This window comes from Peromyscus maniculatus, chromosome 7, assembly GCF_049852395.1.
Source record: "Peromyscus maniculatus bairdii isolate BWxNUB_F1_BW_parent chromosome 7, HU_Pman_BW_mat_3.1, whole genome shotgun sequence".
In the NCBI taxonomy this organism is placed as follows: Eukaryota; Metazoa; Chordata; class Mammalia; order Rodentia; family Cricetidae; genus Peromyscus; species Peromyscus maniculatus.
In genome coordinates this window covers 117,344,151-117,366,711 of record NC_134858.1, presented here as the reverse complement: position 1 = coordinate 117,366,711, position 22,561 = coordinate 117,344,151, and the positions used below count along the sequence as shown (strand labels likewise).

At 47.7% G+C, this 22,561-nt stretch overlaps 1 protein-coding gene across 5 annotated transcripts in view; it reads left to right on the top strand.

Annotated features, from left to right (window-relative positions):
* The window catches only part of Scn10a (sodium voltage-gated channel alpha subunit 10), a 94,264-nt gene that overhangs the window by 42,424 nt on the left and 29,279 nt on the right, over nucleotides 1–22,561 (top strand). For 3 of the 5 annotated variants that reach the window (XM_076577354.1, XM_006986723.3, XM_076577351.1), the window contains 5 exons: nucleotides 4,776–5,014; nucleotides 7,345–7,518; nucleotides 18,406–18,765; nucleotides 20,326–20,778; nucleotides 22,385–22,525. In XM_076577354.1, coding sequence (XP_076433469.1) covers nucleotides 4,776–5,014; nucleotides 7,345–7,518; nucleotides 18,406–18,765; nucleotides 20,326–20,778; nucleotides 22,385–22,525 — 1,367 coding nt within the window. The remainder of the gene's footprint in view (nucleotides 1–4,775; nucleotides 5,015–7,344; nucleotides 7,519–18,405; nucleotides 18,766–20,325; nucleotides 20,779–22,384; nucleotides 22,526–22,561) is intronic. The other 2 variants (XM_076577353.1, XM_076577352.1) reach the window with 1 other exon arrangement.

Below are 22,561 nucleotides of genomic sequence, written 5' to 3'. Positions count from 1 at the left end.
CTGGGGGAGGGGCAGCAGGGCTGATGGAAGATGGAGGACCACACAGGTCTCTGAGGAGCATGAGCTTCAGGAGTTCATGGTGCTCACGGTTCTGGGACAAGCAACTGAAGGAGCACTGGAGCAATGGCCAAGCGGAGCACTGTGGGGAGGACCACAGGGCCTCAGAGGAAAGCCATGAGAAGATGCGCAAGAGTCTGGGACATGTTGAGTGTGGTGTGCCCTGGGAACATCCAGGTAGCAGTGTCTGATAGGAAACTGGCTTAATGATAAATGGTTCTAGAATTCAGATGAGGAGGAACCCAGAGATAGATATTCCACAGCAATCTGAAGCCGGAAGGTGATTTTGAAAAGATGCAAGAGGAAGAGGTGATAACAAGGAGAACTGGGGCCAGGCGTTAGGAAAACACAACATGTCAAGGTTGAGCAGAAGAGATGGAAGCACTGGAAGAAACAGAAGGAAGATTAAAAAAAAAAAAAGACAGGGCCCACAAGTGGAAAAGAAGAGACAGGGGTCCAGATTCTCTCCCGGAGAATAGAAAGGTCAGCAGAGGCAAAGTTATGGGGATGTCAGGTGACATGTACTGAAGCTTTACCCATGTGGAAGTTTTTGGTGATCTGCACAGGACCATAAAGCAGACAGGGATAGCTCAGTGGGTAAATTATCTGCCTTACAAGCATGAGGACCTGAGTTCAAATCTCTAGCACCCATGCTGAAAATTCATGCTGGCTGCATGTGCCAGGGATGGAGGATCCCTGAGCTCACTGGACAGTTGATCTAGCCACATCAGTGAACTTAGAACTCAATAAGAGACCCTGCCTTAAGGCAACAAGGTGCAGAGTGAGAAAGGAGAACACCCAGTGTCTTGCTTTGCCCTCTGCATCTGAGTGCACGGGCACACTCACCTGCACTTTCTCATGCATGCATCATACACCACACAACACACAAACACAGAAACCAGGCTGGATGGCACCTGAAGAGTCAGAGTGGACCCACACTGTGGACCCACACTGCTAGTGCACCTTCACAGGCATGAGTGTACACACACATGAGCGTGCGCACATGCGCGCGCGCGCACGCGCACACACACACACACACACACACACACACACACACACACACACCAGGAACATCATGGCTGAACAGTGAACAGAGGTCACACATGAAGAATAAGTGAGCAGGGAGGAAAATGATACAGGAGAGTAGGGGTTAAACTTTCTGGCTTTTGAGATTTAGGGGTTTTTTGTTTGTTTGTTTGTTTGTTTGTTTTTTTAGCGTATTGACCAGGGAGGATCTTGGAGAATGGGAGAGACTAAAAGGGTACAGAGGGACATTCAAGTCGATTCTGGAAGTGGTAGGAGAGGGTGCTGTGGAGACCTTGGCTGTTATCTCAAGGAAGGATGCTCCTCCTAAAAGGAGGAGAGGTCTTCCAAAGACCACCGGGAAGGGGCATGGCCAAGCTCAAGGCCAAGGTGAGATTACTCTTGTCTCTGTGTTCTTTGTCAATCAAGATCGGCCATGGTAGTTACAGAACAGAGGTGGTTCTGCTGAGAAAGTGCAAGCCCACTGTGCAAGCCTGGGAACTGAGTTCAGATACCCAGCCTCCTGTAAATGCTGATCACAGCAGTGTGTGCCTTTGACCTCAGCACTGGGAGTGGAGACAGGCAGATCTTTCTAGCCAGTCCATCTAGCCAAAGAGATGAGACCCAGGTTCATAGGGAGACTCTGTCTTTAAAAAAAAAAAAAGTGAGTGAGGAAGACACTGACATTGACCTCTGGCCTCTATGAGCATACTCTCATACACACTTGGTTCATGGCACGGGCTCGTGTGTGTGCGCGCGAGAGGGTACAACAAATCACAATCACCACTGTGCGCACACACACACACACACACACACACACACACACACACATAGCTGAACCCCTGCACATTGTGCCTCACAGACAGGCTGCCTCCTGCAGAATGTTATCTGTAATGTCCTCATTCAACACTAGTTCTCAGACTACCTTTCGGTGCCAAAACAGGTCCAAGAAAGTCCACTTTCGTTCCAAATAGGGATGATTGATTTTGCTCCCAGAACACATCAGCTTCTGTACAAAACTACGCTTTGCCAGTTTTGACATCTGTAGTTTAAAAAACTCGCAGCAGGTAATTAGCACAGCGTGGTAGTGGAAATAAATAGCCTGGTATGTGGAAGAGGAACGGACATGTGTATGTGGGAATGTACAGAAGTACCATGATGAAAACATCATTTCAACGTCTTAGGAAAACCAGATTATCCAATAATACTGTTAATATAAACCACCAAAGGAAAGAACTATATCAATACATTGCTTCTTACCCAAAATAAACTGCAAATGCACCAAAGGTTGACATGAAAAATAATGAGGCTAGAAAGAAAGAAGAAAACATGGGTAGGTTTTTTTAAAACCTTACAGTGCAAGAGGCTTCGTATGGAATGTGTGGGTGTAAGAAAACGTAGCGAGGGGGAATGCCCACGTCAGCTGGTGTGTCCATCTCCAGGATGTATGGCATGCAGTAGAATTTATAGACAAGCCTAAAGCTATGAAATTGCCCTCCATAGAGATGCCCCCAATTACACAGCCAAGCAGATATGTAATGGAGGCTGCAGGAGGGATGAGCCTGGGGCTCAGGGAGAGACCAGAAGCTGGACATATAATTTAGGAGTGATCTGCATGGAAGTGGTTTTGTAGGGCCGTGGGGTTCAATACGATTACCTAGGGAGACAGTGAAGAGATGGAGTCAAGAATGTTCGTGCTTGCCAACACCTCAAGCCAGGAGAGGAAGCAAGAGACAAAAACTGAGAAACCACAGCCATGGGGAGGAGAGAAAATGTGGGGGTTGGTCTAGCCTGGCTCATGAATGCTGTCAGTGCTGCAAGAGACAGGGCAGCATTCTGCTTGAATTTGGGAGGGGTAAGAGCCAGACACCAGGGTCTTCAGAGAAAAGAGGAGGAGAAACAGTGACTACGTTTAGAAAACTTCCAAGGAAGTTTGCTGTTGAAGAGGCAGAAGATGAGAAAGAGAGAGAGAGAACACACGGTCCAGAGGGACCTCTTCTAAAGCTGAGAGATACAATTGAAACAGACTGACATGTTGACACAGGGGAGCAACCCGGGGGTGGAGAAGGGGGCTGAGCAGGTGAGAAGGGAAAGGCTTCTGTAAGGGAAGGGCTTCTATGTAAGTCAGAGGTGCAGCTCCTCCTGCTCCTGTAGACAGGGAGGCAGGAGATGGAGAGGGTGCAGCTCCTCCTGCAGACATGGAGACAGGATGTGGAGAGGGTGCAGCTCTTGCTCCTGTAGACATGGAGACAGGAAATGGAGAGGGTGCAGCTCCTCCTGCAGACATGGAGACAGGAGATGGAGAGGGTGCAGCTCCTCCTGTAGACAGGGAGACAGGAGATGGAGAGGGTGCAGCTCCTCCTGCAGACACAGAGACAGGATGTGGAGAGGGTGCAGCTCCTCCTGCAGACATGGAGACAGGAGGTGGAGAGGGTGCAGATCTACTGGAGACTCGGTGGTAGGAGGAAGAGGAAGCTGTTCATGAATGATTCTGAATTCTGTGGGAGATAAAGGAATCTCATGAGTATAGAATGAGGAATTGGAGGCTGTAGAAGAGGGAGGAGTGAATACTCTGGAAGGCTGGAGAATTGGATTTGGACCTGGTTTAGATACAGTGTTTTGAATTTTTTATCATTTTTCATAATTTCTTTTTTTAATAAGACAAATGTCATATTGGGTTTCACTGCATGCTGAATGAGGTATCTGACTCAATGGGACCGGATACCTCTGCAGAGCTCCTGGGCAGGCATTGGCAGAGGCTCAAGGATGGCTTAGTTAAGGTTGGGTGTGTATTTTGTCCAACCACGTTCAGCTGACTGGGTGCAAGTTTGGTTTATTCGTAGGGTGCTTTGCTAGGTAAGTGAAGGAGGAAGCAGGCAGAGGAATTGAGCATGTCCCCAAAGGAGTCCGCAGAGGGATGGGTGTGAAATCCAGATGGGGTGAATTGAGAAGTCAGGGCATGATATGGGCAGGGGCAGTTCATGAGTGAGGTCAAGCTGCAGAGAGAGCTCAGTCAGTGTTTGCCTTGCAAGTTTGAGAACCTGAGTTTGATCCTCAGAAGCACGTAGTGAAAAGCCAGGCAGGCAACACACACTTGTCCCTGTGCTGGCAAGTCAGGGGTCCTGGGGGCTTGCAGGCAGGTCAGCCTCACCCACTTAGTGAGTTCCAGGCCAGCAGAAGACAATCTCACCAGGCATGGTGGCACACACCTTTAATCCCAGCACTCCAGAGGCAGAGCCAGGTGGATCTCTGTGAGTCTGAGGCCAGCCTGGTCTACAGAGCGAGCTCCTGGCAAGCCAGGGCTACGTCGAGAGACCCTGTCTGAAAAAGAAAAAAAGCAGAAGAGGAGGCAGAGGGGTCAGTGCCTGAGGAATGATAAATGAAGTTGTCCTCTGGTTTCTGCGCTTAAATACATGAACACGCATGCACATCAACATGCACATATGTGTACAGAGAGAGAAAGAGAGAGATGGAGACATAGCAACAGTCTAAGGGCTGGGTGAGTGGATGGGCTGGGGTGACAGGACCAACGTCCTGTGGCTCCACAAGTAGGAAATGGGAGGCATGGAGATGAGGGCTGGAGTGAGACTTTGAAGGTGACCAGTATCGATATGGAAGGGTCTAGAATATGACCACAGGATGGGGGTCCAAGGTGACGTGTGAATGACAGCTGTCATTGACTCCACCATATGCAGAGCTTGAAGAGTCCAAGCTGAGGTGCCCACCCTGCTTGATCAGCTTGGCTCAGAAGTATCTTATCTGGGAGTGCTGCCCCAAGTGGATGAAGTTCAAGATGGTCCTCTTCGAGCTGGTGACGGACCCCTTTGCAGAGCTCACCATCACCCTGTGCATTGTGGTGAACACCGTCTTCATGGCCATGGAGCACTACCCCATGACCGATGCCTTCGATGCCATGCTCCAAGCTGGCAACATTGTGAGTGTTCTGGCAGCACTGGTGGCATTAGCCAGCCTTCACGGTGGGGACTTGGGGTGTGTGGCTGCATGTTTTCACTGGGTGGTATGCTGGTACCGCTCTGAGAGCAGAGTGGTGGAGCGGTGATGAGGATATATGGACACTGAACTCAGCTGGTGGAGCCAAGCTGAGCTGGAGGGAGCTGCTGTGAGATGGACAAGGAAAGTGGGTGGGGAGGACCCTGAGGTAGGACGGCCTGGATCCCTTTACAGAACATGGAATTCATGGAATTAGCCACCTGGATTATGTAGGTCTTGCTGGTCTCTGCTCAGAAATGAGGTCAAATGTCACTTACCCATCAAAAACAATCTATGGAGTGAGTGTGTATGTGTGTGTCCATATGTGTCTGCATGGGTTCAAAGGTCAAAGGACAACCTCAGACACCCTTTGGACATTCATCAGGAGCCACCCACTTTTTGTTGTTGTTTTTATGCATTTATATATTCTTTAAGAATTTCACTACCAAGTGAGTCCCAGGAAAGGCGCAAAGCTACACAGAGAATCCCTGTCTCGAAAAACCAAAAAAAAAAAAAAAAAAGAATTTCATACAGTATATTTTTATCATGTTTTTTCCTATCCCCAGTCCTCCCAGTCCCACTGTGTTGGAGACAGAATCTCTAGCTGAACATGGGCCTCATCAGTTCAGCTTGACTGGCTGCCAGCAAGCTCCAGGGATCCACCTGCCTCCACCTCCCCTGGGCTGGGACTGCGAGTGTGTACCACCACACCTGGCTTTTTCGGGGATTGTGAGGACTAAACTTGGGTCGTCTCCCCCCCCCCCGTTTCTGTGGCAGTATTTGGCCAATTGAGTTGTCTCCCCAGTCCCTGGATATGATTTTCAGTGTGGTCATGGGAGGGTAGAGGGCAGGGCAGGGGACACAAGAGCAGGGGACAGGAGGCATGTGCAAGCATGTGGGCCATGTAGCAGGTGCATCCAGATGACTGAACTGTCTTATATGATGTTACTTCCAACGTGGGCAAGTCTGGGACAATCTCTTCCCTCCCGCTGTCTGTCAGAAAGAGGCCAGCACCTCTTCCAGCCCCTTGGGCGACTTTGCTAAAAGCCTGGGAGAGCCAAGCCCTGAGCCCAGCCTTTTTGCTTTCTCTCCTCCCCAGCTCCCTCCCTTGCTGGCTTTTGTTGCCTGATGCTGACCTCCTTTAAGGTCAGAGTTCTGTCCTGTGTAAGACAATCGAAGACCTTCAGAACAAAAGGGAATCTTAAGAAGACCATGGATTGCTGATCTTAGTCACTATTTATTCATGAGTTCCTGCCTACTGAGAACTACCCAAACATTTGCTCCCATTATACCCATTACACAGATTAGGAAATTGAGGCTAGGAAATGGCTGGGCTGGATTTTTATCCAGTGTTGTCCATGTTGTCTCACAACCCACACATTTTCACTGCTGGACCAGACTGACACTTGTTGACATAATTATACAGTGAAGTTTATTCTAATGGTTATCTGCTTACTCTGCACCCACCACCATTAGAATGGAAGGACAGGGGGACGGGGAGACGCCTCAGCAGGAAAAGCACTTGCTAGGCCAGGGACTAGAGGGAGTTTAGACCCCAGCACCCACAGAAGTACAAGTGGGTTCGGGTCAGTGTGTTGGCCCCTCTGTAATCCCAGCACTCGGAAGGCTGAAGTGGGAGATCCCTATAGCAAGCTGGCTATGGAGAGTGGCAGAATAGGTGGGCTCTGGGTTCAAGAGAAAGACCTGCCTCAATGCATAGAGAATGACTGAGAAAGATGCTCCATGTCAACCTCTGGTCTCCACACTCATGAACACAGAGAGAGAGAGAGAGAGAGAGAGAGAGAGACAGAGAGACAGAGAGACAGAGAGACAGAGAGACACACAGAGAGAGATAGAGAGAGAGAGACAGAGATAAACATAGAGAGAGAGAAAGAGAGACAGACAGACAGACAGACAGAGACAGACAGACGGGGAGGGAAGAAAACAGAAACCTGAGTTCTAATGTGTATTCTCTGAACATCAGTGGCTCAGAATTCCCGTCTACAGTTCTACAAAACAAAAGGATTTGCTATTTTCTTCTATTTTTCTATTTTTAATGCTGCTGTTTTGAGACAGGATCTTGTTGTATGGCCCAGCCTGGCCTCCACCCTGAGGTCCTCCTGCCACAGTCTCTGGGAGGCTGGGTCTGCAGGCTGGTGCCACCACACCCAGCATGCTGTGTTATTGTAAACAAGATTCTTTTCTTGCTGCCCTTGTCTTCGATGTCTCCAAGGCAAAAAACCTCACAGCCATGGACACTGTTCCCACCCCCAGGTCTTCACGGTGTTTTTCACGATGGAGATGGCCTTCAAGATCATTGCCTTCGACCCTTACTACTACTTCCAGAAGAAGTGGAATATCTTCGACTGCGTCATCGTCACCGTGAGCCTGCTGGAGCTGAGCATAGCCAAGAAGGGCAGCCTGTCTGTGCTCCGGACCTTCCGCCTGGTAACGTCATCACTTGGCCACTGGGGAAACTCCCACACAGGCTCAGGGAAGCTGACCTCTGAGGGACAGGCACTGTGTCTTTTGGGGACCCTACCAGCCAGCCCCCCACCCCTCCTGTTCTTGTGGGAGCAAGGCAGGGCATGGTTCCGAGAGTCGGCAAGTCCAGCATTTCAGTGATGAAGTGTGTGTGTGGGGGGGGGGCAATCCCCTCTCTTTGTGCCTTCGCCCCCTCATCTGCGGAAGGGACTTCTGAACAGCATCCTATTCTCTTATCAAATAGCGGCCCCGGCAGTGAAGTCCCAACAGCTAATGTTCCTGAGGATGTGGCTAAACCATAGCATTACACTCTTCATACAATGGGCCTCATCTGATGCTCTCAACCCTGAGACATCATCGATTTAATGATGAGCCCAATGTCCCCAGCCTCCAGGACACCGAGCGACTATCTGCTCTGGAACTCAAATCCACATTGCCTGACTGCTGAGTCTCAGTCCCAACCCACCTCGAAAGGGCATTCTCTTATTTCTTGTTCCCCGAATCAGAGCCCAGTCCTGCACACCCACAAAAGCCTCCCTGCTCTTAGCCCCTGCGCAGGCTCGTCTCCAAACTCAGCTCCAGGGCGCCCTCTACTGGAGGCGTCCCTCTGCTCAATCACTGGTCTCCATTGTCTGCCAGCCACTCACAAGACAGCTGCTTTTGTCCCCCAAACCTGTAAGAGCCATCTGGAGGATGGCTTGGAGTCTCACTGACTCCTGGAAGCAAGTAAGAGGCAAGCTTGAAAAACTGGTATGGCCATCCCCAGGATCTGTCATAACGGGACTGGAATGATCCAAACTTGACATGTTTGTTCACCACTAGAGCCCATGGACACTGTCCTTTGGAGACTCTACCAGATCAGATAGCTCTCAGTTCCTCTCCTGTTCTTGTGAGATGGAGGCAGGGGTGTGTCTGCTACCCATCTACTTTCTGACTTTAACATTTAATCAAGTCACCAATCCCTAACCACGTTGCCCAGTCCCATGTGTGGGATCTCTTCCACGTCCCCTACAGCCTAGCTGAGATTCAATGGTCTATGAGCATTATTAAACCATCAACATCAAACCCAACCCCCTTCCCCTTTGCCCTGCAAAACTCAGTATTTCTCTCCGTGCTGGCCCTGAACGGTGAGCATTCCTGAGTGAAAATACACGGCCCAGATGATCGGTCTTGTAGTTTTAGTGAACAGTTCTTAGTTTTCAAAACTGCTTTAAATTTCAGAAGAGTCGAGCACATAGCGTAGAGTACTCTCCTCTAAGTGCCCCCCACCAAACCAACACAATTTTCACTCTTATGACCACCTTAAACTGGTGAGGGGCATTTGTCACAAATAGCTCTCCAGTTGTTCTGAGAATAGAACTTGAAGTCCTTGGGGTAGTGTACGAGGCTCCAGTGCCCTCCCCCTTCTCTCCTCCATCTTTTCTCCAGCCGCAGCCCTCTGCCTGGGACACTTCTCCCCAGTCTTCACTGACTTCAGCTTGTCCTCGACCTTCTGTGTCCCGCTCACTCCCTCTTCACAGAGGACCTGCATACTCCAGGATCAGAAACTAGATTCGCTCTTCGAACAAACCTGCTCTTCTCAGAGCGTAACTGTTATGTAGTCCATATAGCTGAAGCCAGGGTTTCCTTTCCTGCCATTCTACCCCAGACGTTAAGCACAAGCCTGTGTGCAAGAAAGGACTCGGTGAAAATTTGATTGGTTGGGGAAAGAAAGGAAGAAAAGGAAGGAGAGAGGAAAAAATGAAAATTCTACACAACTCTTCTCGTCCTTCCCCAGATGCCACCTCTTGTCATGATTTAAGACACGCTCCCCATCTACCAGTCTGTCTTTGGGCTAGCACCACGCCATCTTAATTACTGCAGCTTAGAACGTGGCTGTGTCTGTAAACTGAGTCACCCACTGTGGTGGTGCGTCTGTCTTCACTGCCAGCTTGACTGGGCTTAGAATCCCTGAAGAGGTACACTTCTGAGTGTGTTTGTGAGGGTGCTTCCCGGAGGTTTAACTGAGAAGGGAAGATTGCCCCTTGTGAGAGGCGTGGGCGGGGTGGGGTGGGCGGGGCAGATAAAAGGGAGGAAGTAAGCTGAGCGGCAACCATCAGCTCTCTGACTGGACCCTGAGTCGCTGCCACCAAGCCTTCCCACGTAGTGGGCTGTGTTCCCTAGACTCTCTGAGACTCCTCCTGTTAGGTGGAGTGAGGGAAGGGTAGCTAACGCCCCCGCCTGGTTTACTCTAAGGATGTGCTGGCCCCTGGCTTCCGTCTTGACTTGAGAACTGGCTGTGTCCACAGCAGCACAGATCCAGAACTCCGGGGCTTCTCTGCGTTTGGACTGTAATAATCTAGCAGTCAGTGTGGGAAGGAATTTAACTCTGTTATGTAATCTTCTGATCTATAAAGACAACACACTTTCCATCTAGTTCAGCCTTCCAAGTTTATGATTTTTCCATTATTTCCTCCATACAGATCTTACATGTTTTGAAATAGTCTTTGAGCCAGTTCTCTGATAGTTAATATTTTTGCACCCAGAAGTTCCCGTTTTTAATCCTGATGATTCATCCATGGAGTCTTTTAGATTCTTCAACATGATCATATCATGTGCAAACAATACATTTTGGGTTTTTTTTTTTTTTCTCTAATCCCTGCGCCGATGGATTCTTCTTACTATGTGACCTTACCAGCTAGGACATCTAGTACCTGCTGAAAAGAAATCTTAATAACAAACGACCTTGTTTTCTTAACTGCAAAGACAATACCTCCAGTATTTCAACAGCTTTTTTTAAATGAAAAACTTTTATCAGTTTTCTTTTGTATTTATCATGAATAGATCTTTAATTTTATCAGATCATTGTTCTGCATGTAAGATCACCACATTAATAATTAGCAATGATGCATTGCGTATTTCAAAGTGGCACAAGAGAGAATTCTGAATGTTCTCACCAAAAAGAAATGATAAATGTTGAAGATGACATGTATGCTAATTACCCTAATTTGATCTTTACACATTTATACACAAACAGAAATATCACCTCCTATCTCATATTTCATAGCAATCAAAAAAAAAAAAGAAAGAAAAGAGAGAGACATCAGATTTATTCCACCCCTGAAAGGAAAAGAAAATCACATTAAGATAACCATATAGGGGCTGGAGAGATGGCTCAGTGGTTAAAATCATGTGCTGCTTTGGCAGAGGATCCATTTGGTTGCAGGTGACCCACACTGAGTGGCTTACAACCTCCTCTAACGCCAGCTCCAGGGGATCCTTCACCCTCTGCGGCCTCCACTGGCAACTGTACTCAGGTGCACATACCCACCCACAGACACCCATAGACACATTATGTTTTAAAATCGAGTTTCTATTCCTGAATCTTTACATTCATAGAGTAAATCAATTTGTTTGTGATGTATTTTTAATAAAATGAGTAAGTTTAATAAATTTAAGTGAACCGGTTCAATTTGCTAGTAATCTGTAAGGTTTTTGCATCCATTTTGATAAGTTGATCTGCAGGTTTTTAAATTTTACATACTCCTCAGGTTTTGGTATCAAGCATACATTAATCACTGCAAAAAAAAGCTGAGAAATATTATTTTTTAATGCAGAATCTTGGTGTGGTTCTGGAATCATTTGTTTCTTGAGAGTTTGGTAGAATTCCCTAGGGAAGCTATCTGTGGGATCAGGACTTTCCTTGGCAATCTGGTTCTCCTGACGTTCTGAAAGGAGTCGGGCTTTATTTCTCAGGCTTGTTTTGGTGAGTTGCTGTTTTGAGATGGACTCTTCTTGTCTGGTGTGATTGTCATGAAGCTGAGGGCGCCTTCTTATCTGCTGAGGATCTGTGTCACTGTCTCTATGCCATACCTTCCTCAGTAAGGATGACTCGTTTGCGCCCGTCATTCTTCATCAGTCTCCACAAGAGCCATCAATTTAATTAGCTTCTTCAAAGAGCCAACTTGTAGCTTGTTGATCCTCTCTGCGTCATTGATGTTTTCCGATTTCAATTAATCGTGCATCTTATCTTAATTACATTTTCCATCCTACATATTTTGTTCTTTTCTAGCTTCTTAACGGCCTTGCATGAATATGTAAGAAAAAATAGACTTCTATTTCCTTCTAAGAACTGCTTTAATCTCTATTTTCCCCTGTTTGATTCTAAGTGCTTCCTAGTTTCAACTCTGATTTATCCTTGGACTCCAAGGTTAATTAGAAGTTCTTCATTCCAGGACACATGTGGGATTTCCAGTCACGCCGTTGGGTTCTAGCTCTGTCATATTAAAGTCAGAGGACGCATGCTGTTGATTTCCAGGCTTTGCATTTTACCCATCACTTCTCTTTGGCTCAGTATGTTGGAAGTATTCCTACACACTTAACTAGGACGAGTCTGCTGCACTCATGGGTTGCAGCACTGCCTCTGTGCTGTGGGTAGAGACATTTTATGACATACTGCATTTTATATCCTGGCTTATTGTTGTCTACTGCTTGTTATAGCAATTACTGAGAAAGTCGTGCTTAAAAATATCCCTGTTATGATTATGGTGTATCTGTTGCTTGCATGGTTCTGCCTTGAGTCTGGATTATCAAGTGCACACATATTTTAAATTTTATAGCTTCCTGGTAATAGCAAACTTTTATTATTAAGAATAAGCTTCTTTGTGTTGTAGAGATTGTTTTTACCTTTTAAAAAGAAAAGTCTATTTTTCTTGGCAGTAATTAAGGAACCTGCTTTCTTCTGGTTTAGAGTTTGTCCAATATGTTTGTATCCGTGCTTCTATTTAGAGCCTTTGTGTGCCTCTTGTGGATCACAGAGTCAGATTTGCGGTCCTTACTCAACTCTGACAACCCGATCTTCAGCTTTCAGTCTAAGCACTGAGTCCAGCTATCTCAAAGTAAATGAACATCTGTCTTCAACTTGACCTCTGTCTCTCCTTTCTCCCAGCCTTCTTCTCTTCTCTTCCTCTCCCCCTACATCTCTTTGGAATATGTTTCCCCCCTTTACTGATTTGGAAGCCAAATGTCCTGTTTTCATTCTTTGAATAGTCGGTTTAGAAATCACAGCATCAGCTGTTAACTTAGTCAAAATCCAAAGTTGGCTAAAGCCTTTACTTTCTCCCAGGACAACTACATTTTATAACAATTATTTGTTTTCAACTTGTTATCCTAGCAAGCATTTTAATTATATATATATTTTTTAACTGGGGGGCTGAACTCAGTGATAGATTGCTTTTATAGCATGCACAAGGACCTGGATTCTATCTTCAGCTCCAAAAAGAAAAAAAATCAGTAAGTAGAGAACTCAAAATCTCAGTAATTGAATCCAATAAAGTTCTGTTTCTCACCCATATCACAGTTGGATACAAGTCTCGGGGCCCTAGCTGGGCTCCTGAAAGAGGGACCTGCTGCACTTGAAGATGACCTTCCGTCTCCATAGTTTGTCTCCCACAAATGGGAAAAAATGGGAAGCAGGGCTTCTAAGTTCTGAGAGCTGAGTCCTTTTCACTCAGGGATTTGCTGTGCGATATCATTCCTTTAAACGCTTAGCTGGCTACGGGTGTGTATTGTGGTACACCCTCCAAGTGCATTCTCTAACACAATTCTCAATTCTTTCCTTTCCTGTCCCATAGCCTTTCTTTCTTGAAAGAAATGGTGAGTCATCATTAGTGTGATCTTGACTTAAATGCTTCTTTTCCTTAGAATTTTTAACTCAGTTTCAATACCCAAAGATGTAATCTCATTGCCTGGTGTTGGTTATTAAAAGCAATGTGCTTTCCCAAATCTTCAAGGAGATAAATGTCTGGATTCTATTGCTTTTCATTTCACATAAATTGGTGAGATATTTCCAAATCATGTGTATGTCTTAGAACATCTTGACAAACAGTCAATCACAAACTGATACTCAGTGTTTCCTTTGGGTTTGGTTTTTGAGGTGGGGTCTTGTAGACGAGGCCTCTAGCTTGCTCTGTAACTGAAAATGACTCTGAACTTCTGATCTGCCTTCCCCACCTCCCACGTGTTAGGATTGTGGGTATGCACCGCCCCGCCTGGTTTATGAAATACTGGGCATCCAGTCCAGTGTTTTGAGCACTAGGCAAGCACTCTACCCACTGGTCTTCCGCCCCAGCTCCTAACTCTCAAGTTTTACAAACACTCCTCTCAGGGCCCAGGGCTCAGGAAACTCTTGGTCTACCCTGGAATTATTGCAAGCAATGTGTTTGCGACTGAAGAACAGAAATAACACTTCCCAGGTCTTTTTCTATCCATTTTCCTGTTGGTCACAGTATTCCACAAAGCCAGTGGCACATACTCTGTGTTTTTAAATGGCAGCATCTCTTTTCAATGAACCAATTTCTAGGCTATTCAAAATAAACACAATTAGTTTCAGGAACACTCCTAAGTCTGAGAAGCGGCATAGTATACTTGATACTGATTGGAGAGTTTGCTCCAAGGGCGTGATGCAGGTTTCAGGATTATCCCCTCCCATGATATCCCACCTCAGTGGGTGGCTTCTGTGGGAGCTGTGGAAGAGGCAGAGAAAGTCAGAGGGTGTTATGCCTGGACCTGGAGTATTGTGCATTAAAATGCCTCCATCTCTACTCCAAGCACCAGAACCCGGCAGCACAACTCCAAGTGTCGGCAAGTGACACTGGAAACTGCCTTCCGTTGAGTCTGAATGGGAGAAAATGGAATCTTCACGTGTGTTTAATATTTGGATGAAATGCTTATTACCCGTGGGTTACTGGTATGCTTAGGATCTTTACTGTCCAACATTTCCTGCAGTATTTGGTTGGAGGAGACACCCACGGAGAACCAATCTACACCATCAGGTACCCCTGTGTTCTGATAACTTTTACAACCACGAGCCTTGTTCGTCATCCACTGGTGACTTCCTCCATGGAGATCAGACCTGCTTTTAGTCTATTCTAGAAAGAAAGCATCTCATTAAAGAAAAACAGAGATCAGTTCTGGTTTAGCACACAGGAAGTGCCAGGTCCATCCCAGCACCACATAAAACCATGTGCAGTGGCCCTGTAATCAAGAATTCACAGACTTCCTTGGATAAATAGTAGGTTTGAAACAAGCCCAGCTACATGAGACCCGGGGAGGGAGAAAAAGAAGAGAGAAGGGGAAAGAGTTATGAAGAGAGCCAGAGGGAAGAATGGAGGGAGAGAAAAGACGTTTAAGATAAATTGGCTCCAAGTCAGTTTCTAGCCAAATAAATACCATGACTTTTCTCTAGCCTGTTTCCTCAAAATGAAGTTTTTATATTAATTCTGAGATTAATTAAAGAAGTGGTATATTAATTATCGATGGATATTCAGCACCTGCCAAAATGATTGTTTATCAATTATTGCATGGTCTGTGAAGAATTTCTTTGTCATAAAATAAACTGGGCAAAGACTGTGGAGAACAGTTATGTAGCACGAATCTTAAATGGTCTTATTAATAAAAAACAAACCCAGGGCTAGTTATTGGGGTGAATGTTGAAAGATCAGAGAAACAGAACAAGCCACAGCCACCTCACCTCACCAATTCCTCAGCTGATCCTGTTTCCTCAAACTGGAAGCCTCTGTGTCCTCATCCAAATGGATCTCAGCTGAACTGCTGCTAAAAGCCTAAAAGATTAACCAGCTCTAATTCCTAGTTTTCACACCTTATATACCTTTCTGCTTCCTGCCATCACTTCCTGGGATTAAAGGTGTGTGTCACCATGCCTGGCTGTTTCCAGTGTGGCTTTGAACTCACAGAGATTCATACAGATCTCTGCCTCCCAAGTGATAGGATTAAAGGTGTGTGTGTGCCACCATTTTCTGGCCTCTATATCTGGTGGCTGTTCTGTTCTCTGACCCCAGATAAGTTTATTAGGGTGCACAATATATTGGGGAACACAATGTTTCCACCCAGTTAGCTGGGGCAAAGGTGATGATTGTGGTGAGTGTAGACACAAGGGCATTGCTTGCCTCCTCTCCTCACTTAGGCATGAATAGGAGCCAGAGGATACCTGGCCATAGCCCCAGCAGAGGACACTCCCCCTTATGTGTGCTGACTGACTGGCCCCAGCCCCAGCAGAGGTTCTAATGTTAATTTCTAACCCTTCTACCTCACCTAAGGAAACCATGAATTTTCTTAGCCAAGTCCAATTAAAGTGTCATTGCTTAACACAGATAGATAGATAGATAGATAGATAGATAGATAGATAGATAGATAGATAGATAGATAGATAGATATTGATATAGGTGTGTATGTGTTTGTGAGTGTGTGTGTGTGTGTGTATATGTGTGTGTGTGTGTGTATATGTGTGTGTGTGTGTGTGTGTGTGTGTGTGTGTGTGTGTGTGTGTGTGTGTGTGTACATGTAAGTGCAGTCTCCTTGGAGTCCAGAAGAACGGGGCATCATCCCCTGGAACTGGAGTTGCGGGCAGTTGGGTGCTGGGAGCCAAACCCTGGTCTTCTGCAAACCACTGCTCTCTTAACCACTGAGCCATCTCTCCAGCCTGCCATTTGCTCTTTTGATAATAATCATTCTGACTAGGGTGTGATACCTGATTTTTTGCTCAGTTGCCAATAAACACGTCCCTGTGTCCCTCGCTGTCCCCAAGGCTCTGCTGTGTGGTGGGTGGCCGCTATCCAGCGTCAGGACCTTATCTCTCCTGTCCATTTTCATTTGTCCAAAACTAACTGAGAATGAAGACTTCTATTTCGGAAAGTCTGCATTCCCTGACCCCTTCCACAAAGGGTTCCAGTGAATGACTGCAGTCCCGCTTGCTCTGTGTGCCAGCTGCATCTGTCCAGTTCAGGCCTGGTCCTTTAATCTCTGTCTCCGCTGTGAAGAGTCCCTTTCAGATCAGGCCTGATGTTAGCATGGCTGCTCCTCCCACAGACAAGCTGACGGACACAGTATGGACATTGCACCCTGCTCTCTCGGGGTTTGTCTTGTGTGGGGGTGAGGGAATTGCTGTCGTACTTTCTGTTCAGCAGCACATCCTAGCACCTGGGCCTGAGGATGTCTCCTAGTAGGTGCTCCATCCACACATGTTGACTGACTCACTGACAGTGGAGCCTGTGTATGTCTTTCTGGAGAGCTAGAGGATCACACAAATGTGTTTTCAAATGTTTATGCATCTTTGTGCATAGTGCTTTTGCCCTGTTATAGACCTCAGCATATTTGGGTCTATACTTAAGACTCTCTGTATGTGTGTGCATGTGTATGTTCATGTCTATGTGTTCATGTGTGGACAACTATACATATATGTGTGTTTGCGAAGGTCAGCGTTCAACATCACATGTCTGCCTCAATCACTATCCACATTACTATTTTTTTTCCTTTTATCAAAAATAGTTTTGTTTCTCACATAATATATCCTGATTACAGTTTCCCCTCTCTCTACTCTTCCCAGCTGCTCCCCACTTCTTCCCCCATCCATATCCATTCCTAAACAAACAGGTTTCTAAGGGATAATAATAAAACATAACAAAATATAAGATAAAACAAAAACTATCATGTCAGAGTTGGACAAGACAAACAGAAGGAAAAGAGCCCAAGGGAAGGCACAAGAATCAGAGACCCACTCTTTCTCAAACACAGGAATCCTATAAATACGCTAAACTGGAGGTGATAATACATACACAGAGGACCTGGTGCAGACCCGTGCAGGCTCTGTGCTTGCTGCCTCCGTCTCTGTGAGTTCATATGAACTATGATCGTGTTGAACTAGAGGGCCTTGTTTTCTTGGTGCCCTCCATCCCTTCTGGCTCTTACATGCTTTCTGCCTCCTCTTCTGCAGGGTTCCTTGAGCTCTGAGGGGAGGAATTTAGTAGAGACTGCATGTTCCACGGTCTCTCGCTCTCTGCATACTGTCTGGCTGTGGGGCTCTGTATTTGTTCCCATCTGCTGCAGGCTGCAGGAGGAAGCGTCTTTGATGGTGGCTGAGCAAGGCACTGATCTATGGGTATAGCAGATCCACATTACTCTTTCATCCCACTGGACCCGGAGTTCACCGATTCGGCTAGGCTGACTGGCCAGCAAACCGCAGGGACCCCCCTCCTGTCCTTACCTCCCCGGTGCTGGTATTGGAAGTGCTCACCACTGCCTCCAGTTTTGATATGGGTGGTGGGGATTGACGCCTTCACAGCAAGCGCTTTACCATCAGAGCCCATCCCCCACCATGAAAAGTTTGAGTCTTCGTCTTCTATCAGTCCCTAACCACTAATTCCACAGGGGAAGGAGCCCACCCACCTTTCCCCACACACCCCACAGACCAGTTCAGCACCATGCCAAGCATGACGGGACTTCAGTAAGACACAGACGTTGGTTGGCCCATCCAATGAATGTGTGAATTCCGGATCCATGGAATCATACTTGGTGTTTCAGAGCTGGTAGGGACAACAGATGCTGTCATCTGCCCCAAGATACAAAATGTCCTAAAAGGCAATGAACCAATGTGTGTCTGATGCAGTGAACTGTGCCCTAAGTGAAGGAGGCTAGTCCCTCTTTGGGTCAAGAGTGAGGTTGTTCTTATTGTGAGTCTCAGTCACAGCTAAACTCATGTTAGAGAGCAAGCCCGTGTCCAGGAAGAGTCCAGTCTATGGCTCTGAAACAGCAGAGAAGACAGGCTGACCTCGCCAATATGAGAGTTTTGCCAGTTGATGGAGTACATTCAACTTAGGGACAGCTAGAAGGGGATCACAGCTCTGAGTGATTATAAAAGAAAAAATCTTTGAAAGCGGCCTCTGGAGAGCACCCTCCCCCCCAAACTTGTAAGATGACTTGATGCTTGTCCCACACATTTGGTTTCCAGTCAAGACTTCAGTTAGAAGGTAGTGAGAAGAGTGAGCAGGACCTGAGACGGTGTTTCTTTTTCCACAGCTGCGGGTCTTCAAGCTGGCCAAATCCTGGCCCACCCTGAACACACTCATCAAGATCATTGGGAACTCCGTGGGGGCCCTGGGCAACCTGACCTTCATCCTGGCCATCATCGTCTTCATCTTTGCCCTGGTTGGAAAGCAGCTTCTCGGGGAGGACTATGGGTGCCGCAAGGATGGCATCGCTCTGTGGAATGATGAGCAGCTCCGATGGCACTTGTGCGACTTCTTCCATTCCTTCCTCGTCATCTTCCGGATCCTCTGCGGAGAGTGGATTGAGAACATGTGGGTCTGCATGCAAGTCAGCCAGAAATCCATCTGCCTCATCCTTTTCTTGACTGTGATGGTGCTGGGCAACCTGGTGGTGAGTAGTGAGCCCACAAAGGTCGAATTACAGGCTGGGGAAACACCCCCGTTAGGAAGTGTTTGCTGTATGATCATGAAGACCCAAGTTCAATCCCCAGAAACCACACTAGAAAGAAAAGAAAAACAAAAAACAAACAGGCATGATGGCACGCTCTTGTCACCCCAGTGTTGGAGAGGCAGAGACAGATAGATCCCTGGCACTTGCTGACCAGCCAGCCTCACCCTTTTAGTGAGTTCCAAGCAAGTGAGAGACCCTGTCGCAAAAACAAGGTGGATTCCTCTGAGGAATGACAGCAGGGATGTCCCTGATTCCCTCAGGCATCCAAAGGCACATCCTCACATGTAGACATACATACACTGTTGGATAGTTGGAGCGCCTCCAAACTCGTCCAAGTCACATGGGACACATACTAAGACATGTGCTTCAGGGGGCAGCCGGGCTTGCCAGGAACAAGCCTGTAGACAGAGCAGGAAAATCCCCCTCCAGCATTTTCTACCTGAGTGACTCAGGACCAAAGAGTGACTTTCTCGAGCCCTAATTTGCTTTAAACCAAGAAAGCAGTGTTTACTCATGGTGTACGGGCAGGATTAAATTACAGGGGTGACGTATGCAGATTTCCTGGTGCCGTGTCTAGGAACGCGACGGATGGTGGCTATTCATTGTCGAAGGAAAACTTCTCCCCTGGTCTGAGGTGCTCAAATGATTCTTCAAGAGAGTCAAGTGCTCTCCCCTTGGGTCTGGAGGGGGAGGCAAGCTGGATGGTTCCCAGGGGATCACACTATTACAGTCTGCGCCCAGCTTTGGGGGAATGCCTCTGGAGAACCAGTTAGTGCCAGTACCCTTCTCCACCCCAGCTAAGCTCCTCAGGCCATCTCCACCCCCTCTACCTATGAGTGCCTGTGCAGCCATGGGCTCTGTGGAGGGGGAGAGGGGCAGGTTGTGGCCTAAGAGTGCCTTTCTAATGCAAAAGGAACAGTGGACTCTAGAAGGTAATCCATCTGTGTCTGTCTTAAAGACACGAGAAAGCTCAGCTGAGAGGGTAAACACATATTTCACTTGTCTGTTTCCCGTCCTGGTCCCTGGGGACACAAATGCCTTCTGCGAGTCCTTAGTGACAGACCACCTGAGCTCACCATCCTCTGAAGGTCCCTTTGTCTGCATGACCCCCCACTGTGGTGAGGTATCTAAGCCTTGTCCTCATGAGGCAGGGTACCCAAGACCCCCCAAACTCTCCTCAGGGTGCCCAGGGCATGCATTCTGCCAAGATGTGAGTCTTCCCAGTGAGCAGGGGCGGCCCAGGCCACAGGAGGCCTGAGTGATCAAGACTGCCAGTGAGGCGCTGGAGAGACTCTGTGGTGGGAGTCACCTAGGATGTGCCTGTGCAGGCATTTCCAGAGAGGTTTGACTGAGGAAGGAAGGGCCACCTGAATGTGGGTGACACCATCTCACATGCTAGCATCCTGCCCTGAATAAAAAGGACGAGCATCCGCCCCTCTCCATTTCCCAAGTGCTGATGCGAAGTGATGGATGTGTCTTCCCTTCCACACCTTCTCTCAGGTGCTCAACCTTTTCATCGCCTTGCTGCTGAACTCCTTCAGTGCTGACAACCTCACGGCCCCTGAGGATGATGGGGAGGTGAACAACTTGCAGGTAGCACTGGCCAGGATTCAGGCATTTGGCCAGCGGACCAGTCAGGCCATTTCCAGTTACTTCGGCAGCCGCTGCCGGCTCCGCTGGCCGAAGGTGGAGCCCCAGCTCGGGGTGAAACCCTCCCTCACCAGCTCCAAAGCTGAGAACCACGTTGCTGCTGATGCCGTCAGCACCGCGGTGGGAAACTCGGCAAAGGCAGCTCTCGGTGGCCCCAAGGAGGACCACAGGGACTTCATCACCGATGCTAATGTGTGGGTCTCTGTGCCCATTGCCGAGGGAGAATCTGATCTCGATGAGCTCGAGGAAGACATTGAGCAGAATTCTCAGAGCTCTTGGCGGGAAGAGAGCCCCAAAGGACAGGTAAGAGTTCTCTTCAGTGGACAGACAGCTGCAGGAAGTGGGGGGGGAGGGGGAGGCCTTGGCAGAGAGTGACTCTAGGTAGAAGAGAAACTTTGATATCGAGGCTGTTAGTTACTTTTCTCATCACTGGGACAGCATACCTGATAAAGGGAATTTAAAGGGGGAAGAACTCATTTTGGCTCACAGCCTGAAGGTCCGGTCCATCGTGGTGAGGGTGACCTAGTCACATTGGGTCACAGTTAGGGAACAGAGACGAATACTGGTGCCCAGCTCACTTTCTCCTCTTTACAGTACAGGACCCCAGTGCAGGGGCACTGCCCACATTCAGGGTAGGTCCTCCCTCCTCAAAGACGCACCTAGAGGTGTGTTGCCATGGTGATTCTAAATCCAGCCAAGTGGGCGATGAAGGTTAACCATCAGAGAGGTTTTCCAACATCTGTTTGGTTTGGGCAACCCAGCCAAACAGAAACTGAAACCATGCCCAGCACTCCGGAGGAGGCACTACTTCACCTCAGCAAGGCCTAGGAGACAAATGGGAGCAGGGGCAGTAGGGGAGCCCAGACCACTCCAAGGCCATTGCCATTACATGTCTTTCACATGCTGCCCTTGCTCCAGTAGCCCAGGCTCTTACATGGGCTGCTAAGGGTATGCTCCAGAACCAGGGTGTCGTCAGAAAGCAGGCTCATCTCATCTCCTCCTGCATCAGGGAAAGACCTCGCCATCCTGGCACCTTTACAGAGTTTTTCCAGACAAGAGAAGTCAGGAGGAAATGCCATTCCCTTCAGAACCAGAGTTCAAGGCACCCTGAAGCCTTCTGATAATGCATATTTCTCAAAACCTGGCACAGGTTCCTATGGCCTTAAGCTGATACAGCAGCCCTCATTAACCTCGGTGACTCAGGGCATCCATTGTGTTCAGTGAGGGGTACAGGGATCCCTGAGCATCCCTAGGGACACGTGTGCTGCTGGCCAGGCCACTAAAGCCTGCGTCTGCAGCTCTCCCATCGCCCTCCCACAGCGTCATCTACACTCCAGCAGCTGCCGCTATCAACCATCATTTTCTAGATTCCTTTGTCTGAGTGACAGCTGAAGCCAAAGTGTCTCCTCCCAGGAGTAAGGGACACAAACTCTTTGAGCGGTTGTCTGCCGCTCAGGCACATGTTCAATTAGTTTGGGGTCCTTGGGGTAAGAGTGTTCAGATGACCTTAGTTCATGACCAGCTTGACTACTGGCAAAGTACTGCTGGCCATGGTTATTATCATCTGTGGAACTAAATCTCCTGCAATGTGCTTTAAAAGCATTAATATATTTCGTGATCAAAAGAACAAAATGAAGTGAATCTCATCTTCTTGATTTCTGCAGATTAAAAAAAAGGATCAGAAAAATTAAATAGATTTCCTAAGGTCATATGGCTGTAAATGGGGCCAGGCATTATATACAGACCAAGAGCCTCCAGGCTTACATCACACACATGGACATATGCATGTAAGGTACATGTATGAGGACCTTAGTTAGCTCTGGAGGCCTGTCAGCTGCAAAAGCCCTTCAGATTTGGAAACAATCAAGTAAAATTGACTCGGTTACCCATATGGACCCTCTCTCACCAGCATCAGGAACAGCTGCCGCAAGTCCAAAGGTGTGAAGACCAAGTACCTAACAGCCCAGGCTCTGGGATGTCCTCGGAGGACCTGGCTTCATACCTGGGTGAGGGATGGAAAAGCGAGGCTACCCCTCAGGTCCCTGCCGAGGTAGGTGTGTACGCTTCCTAGCAAGGCTGGACAGCT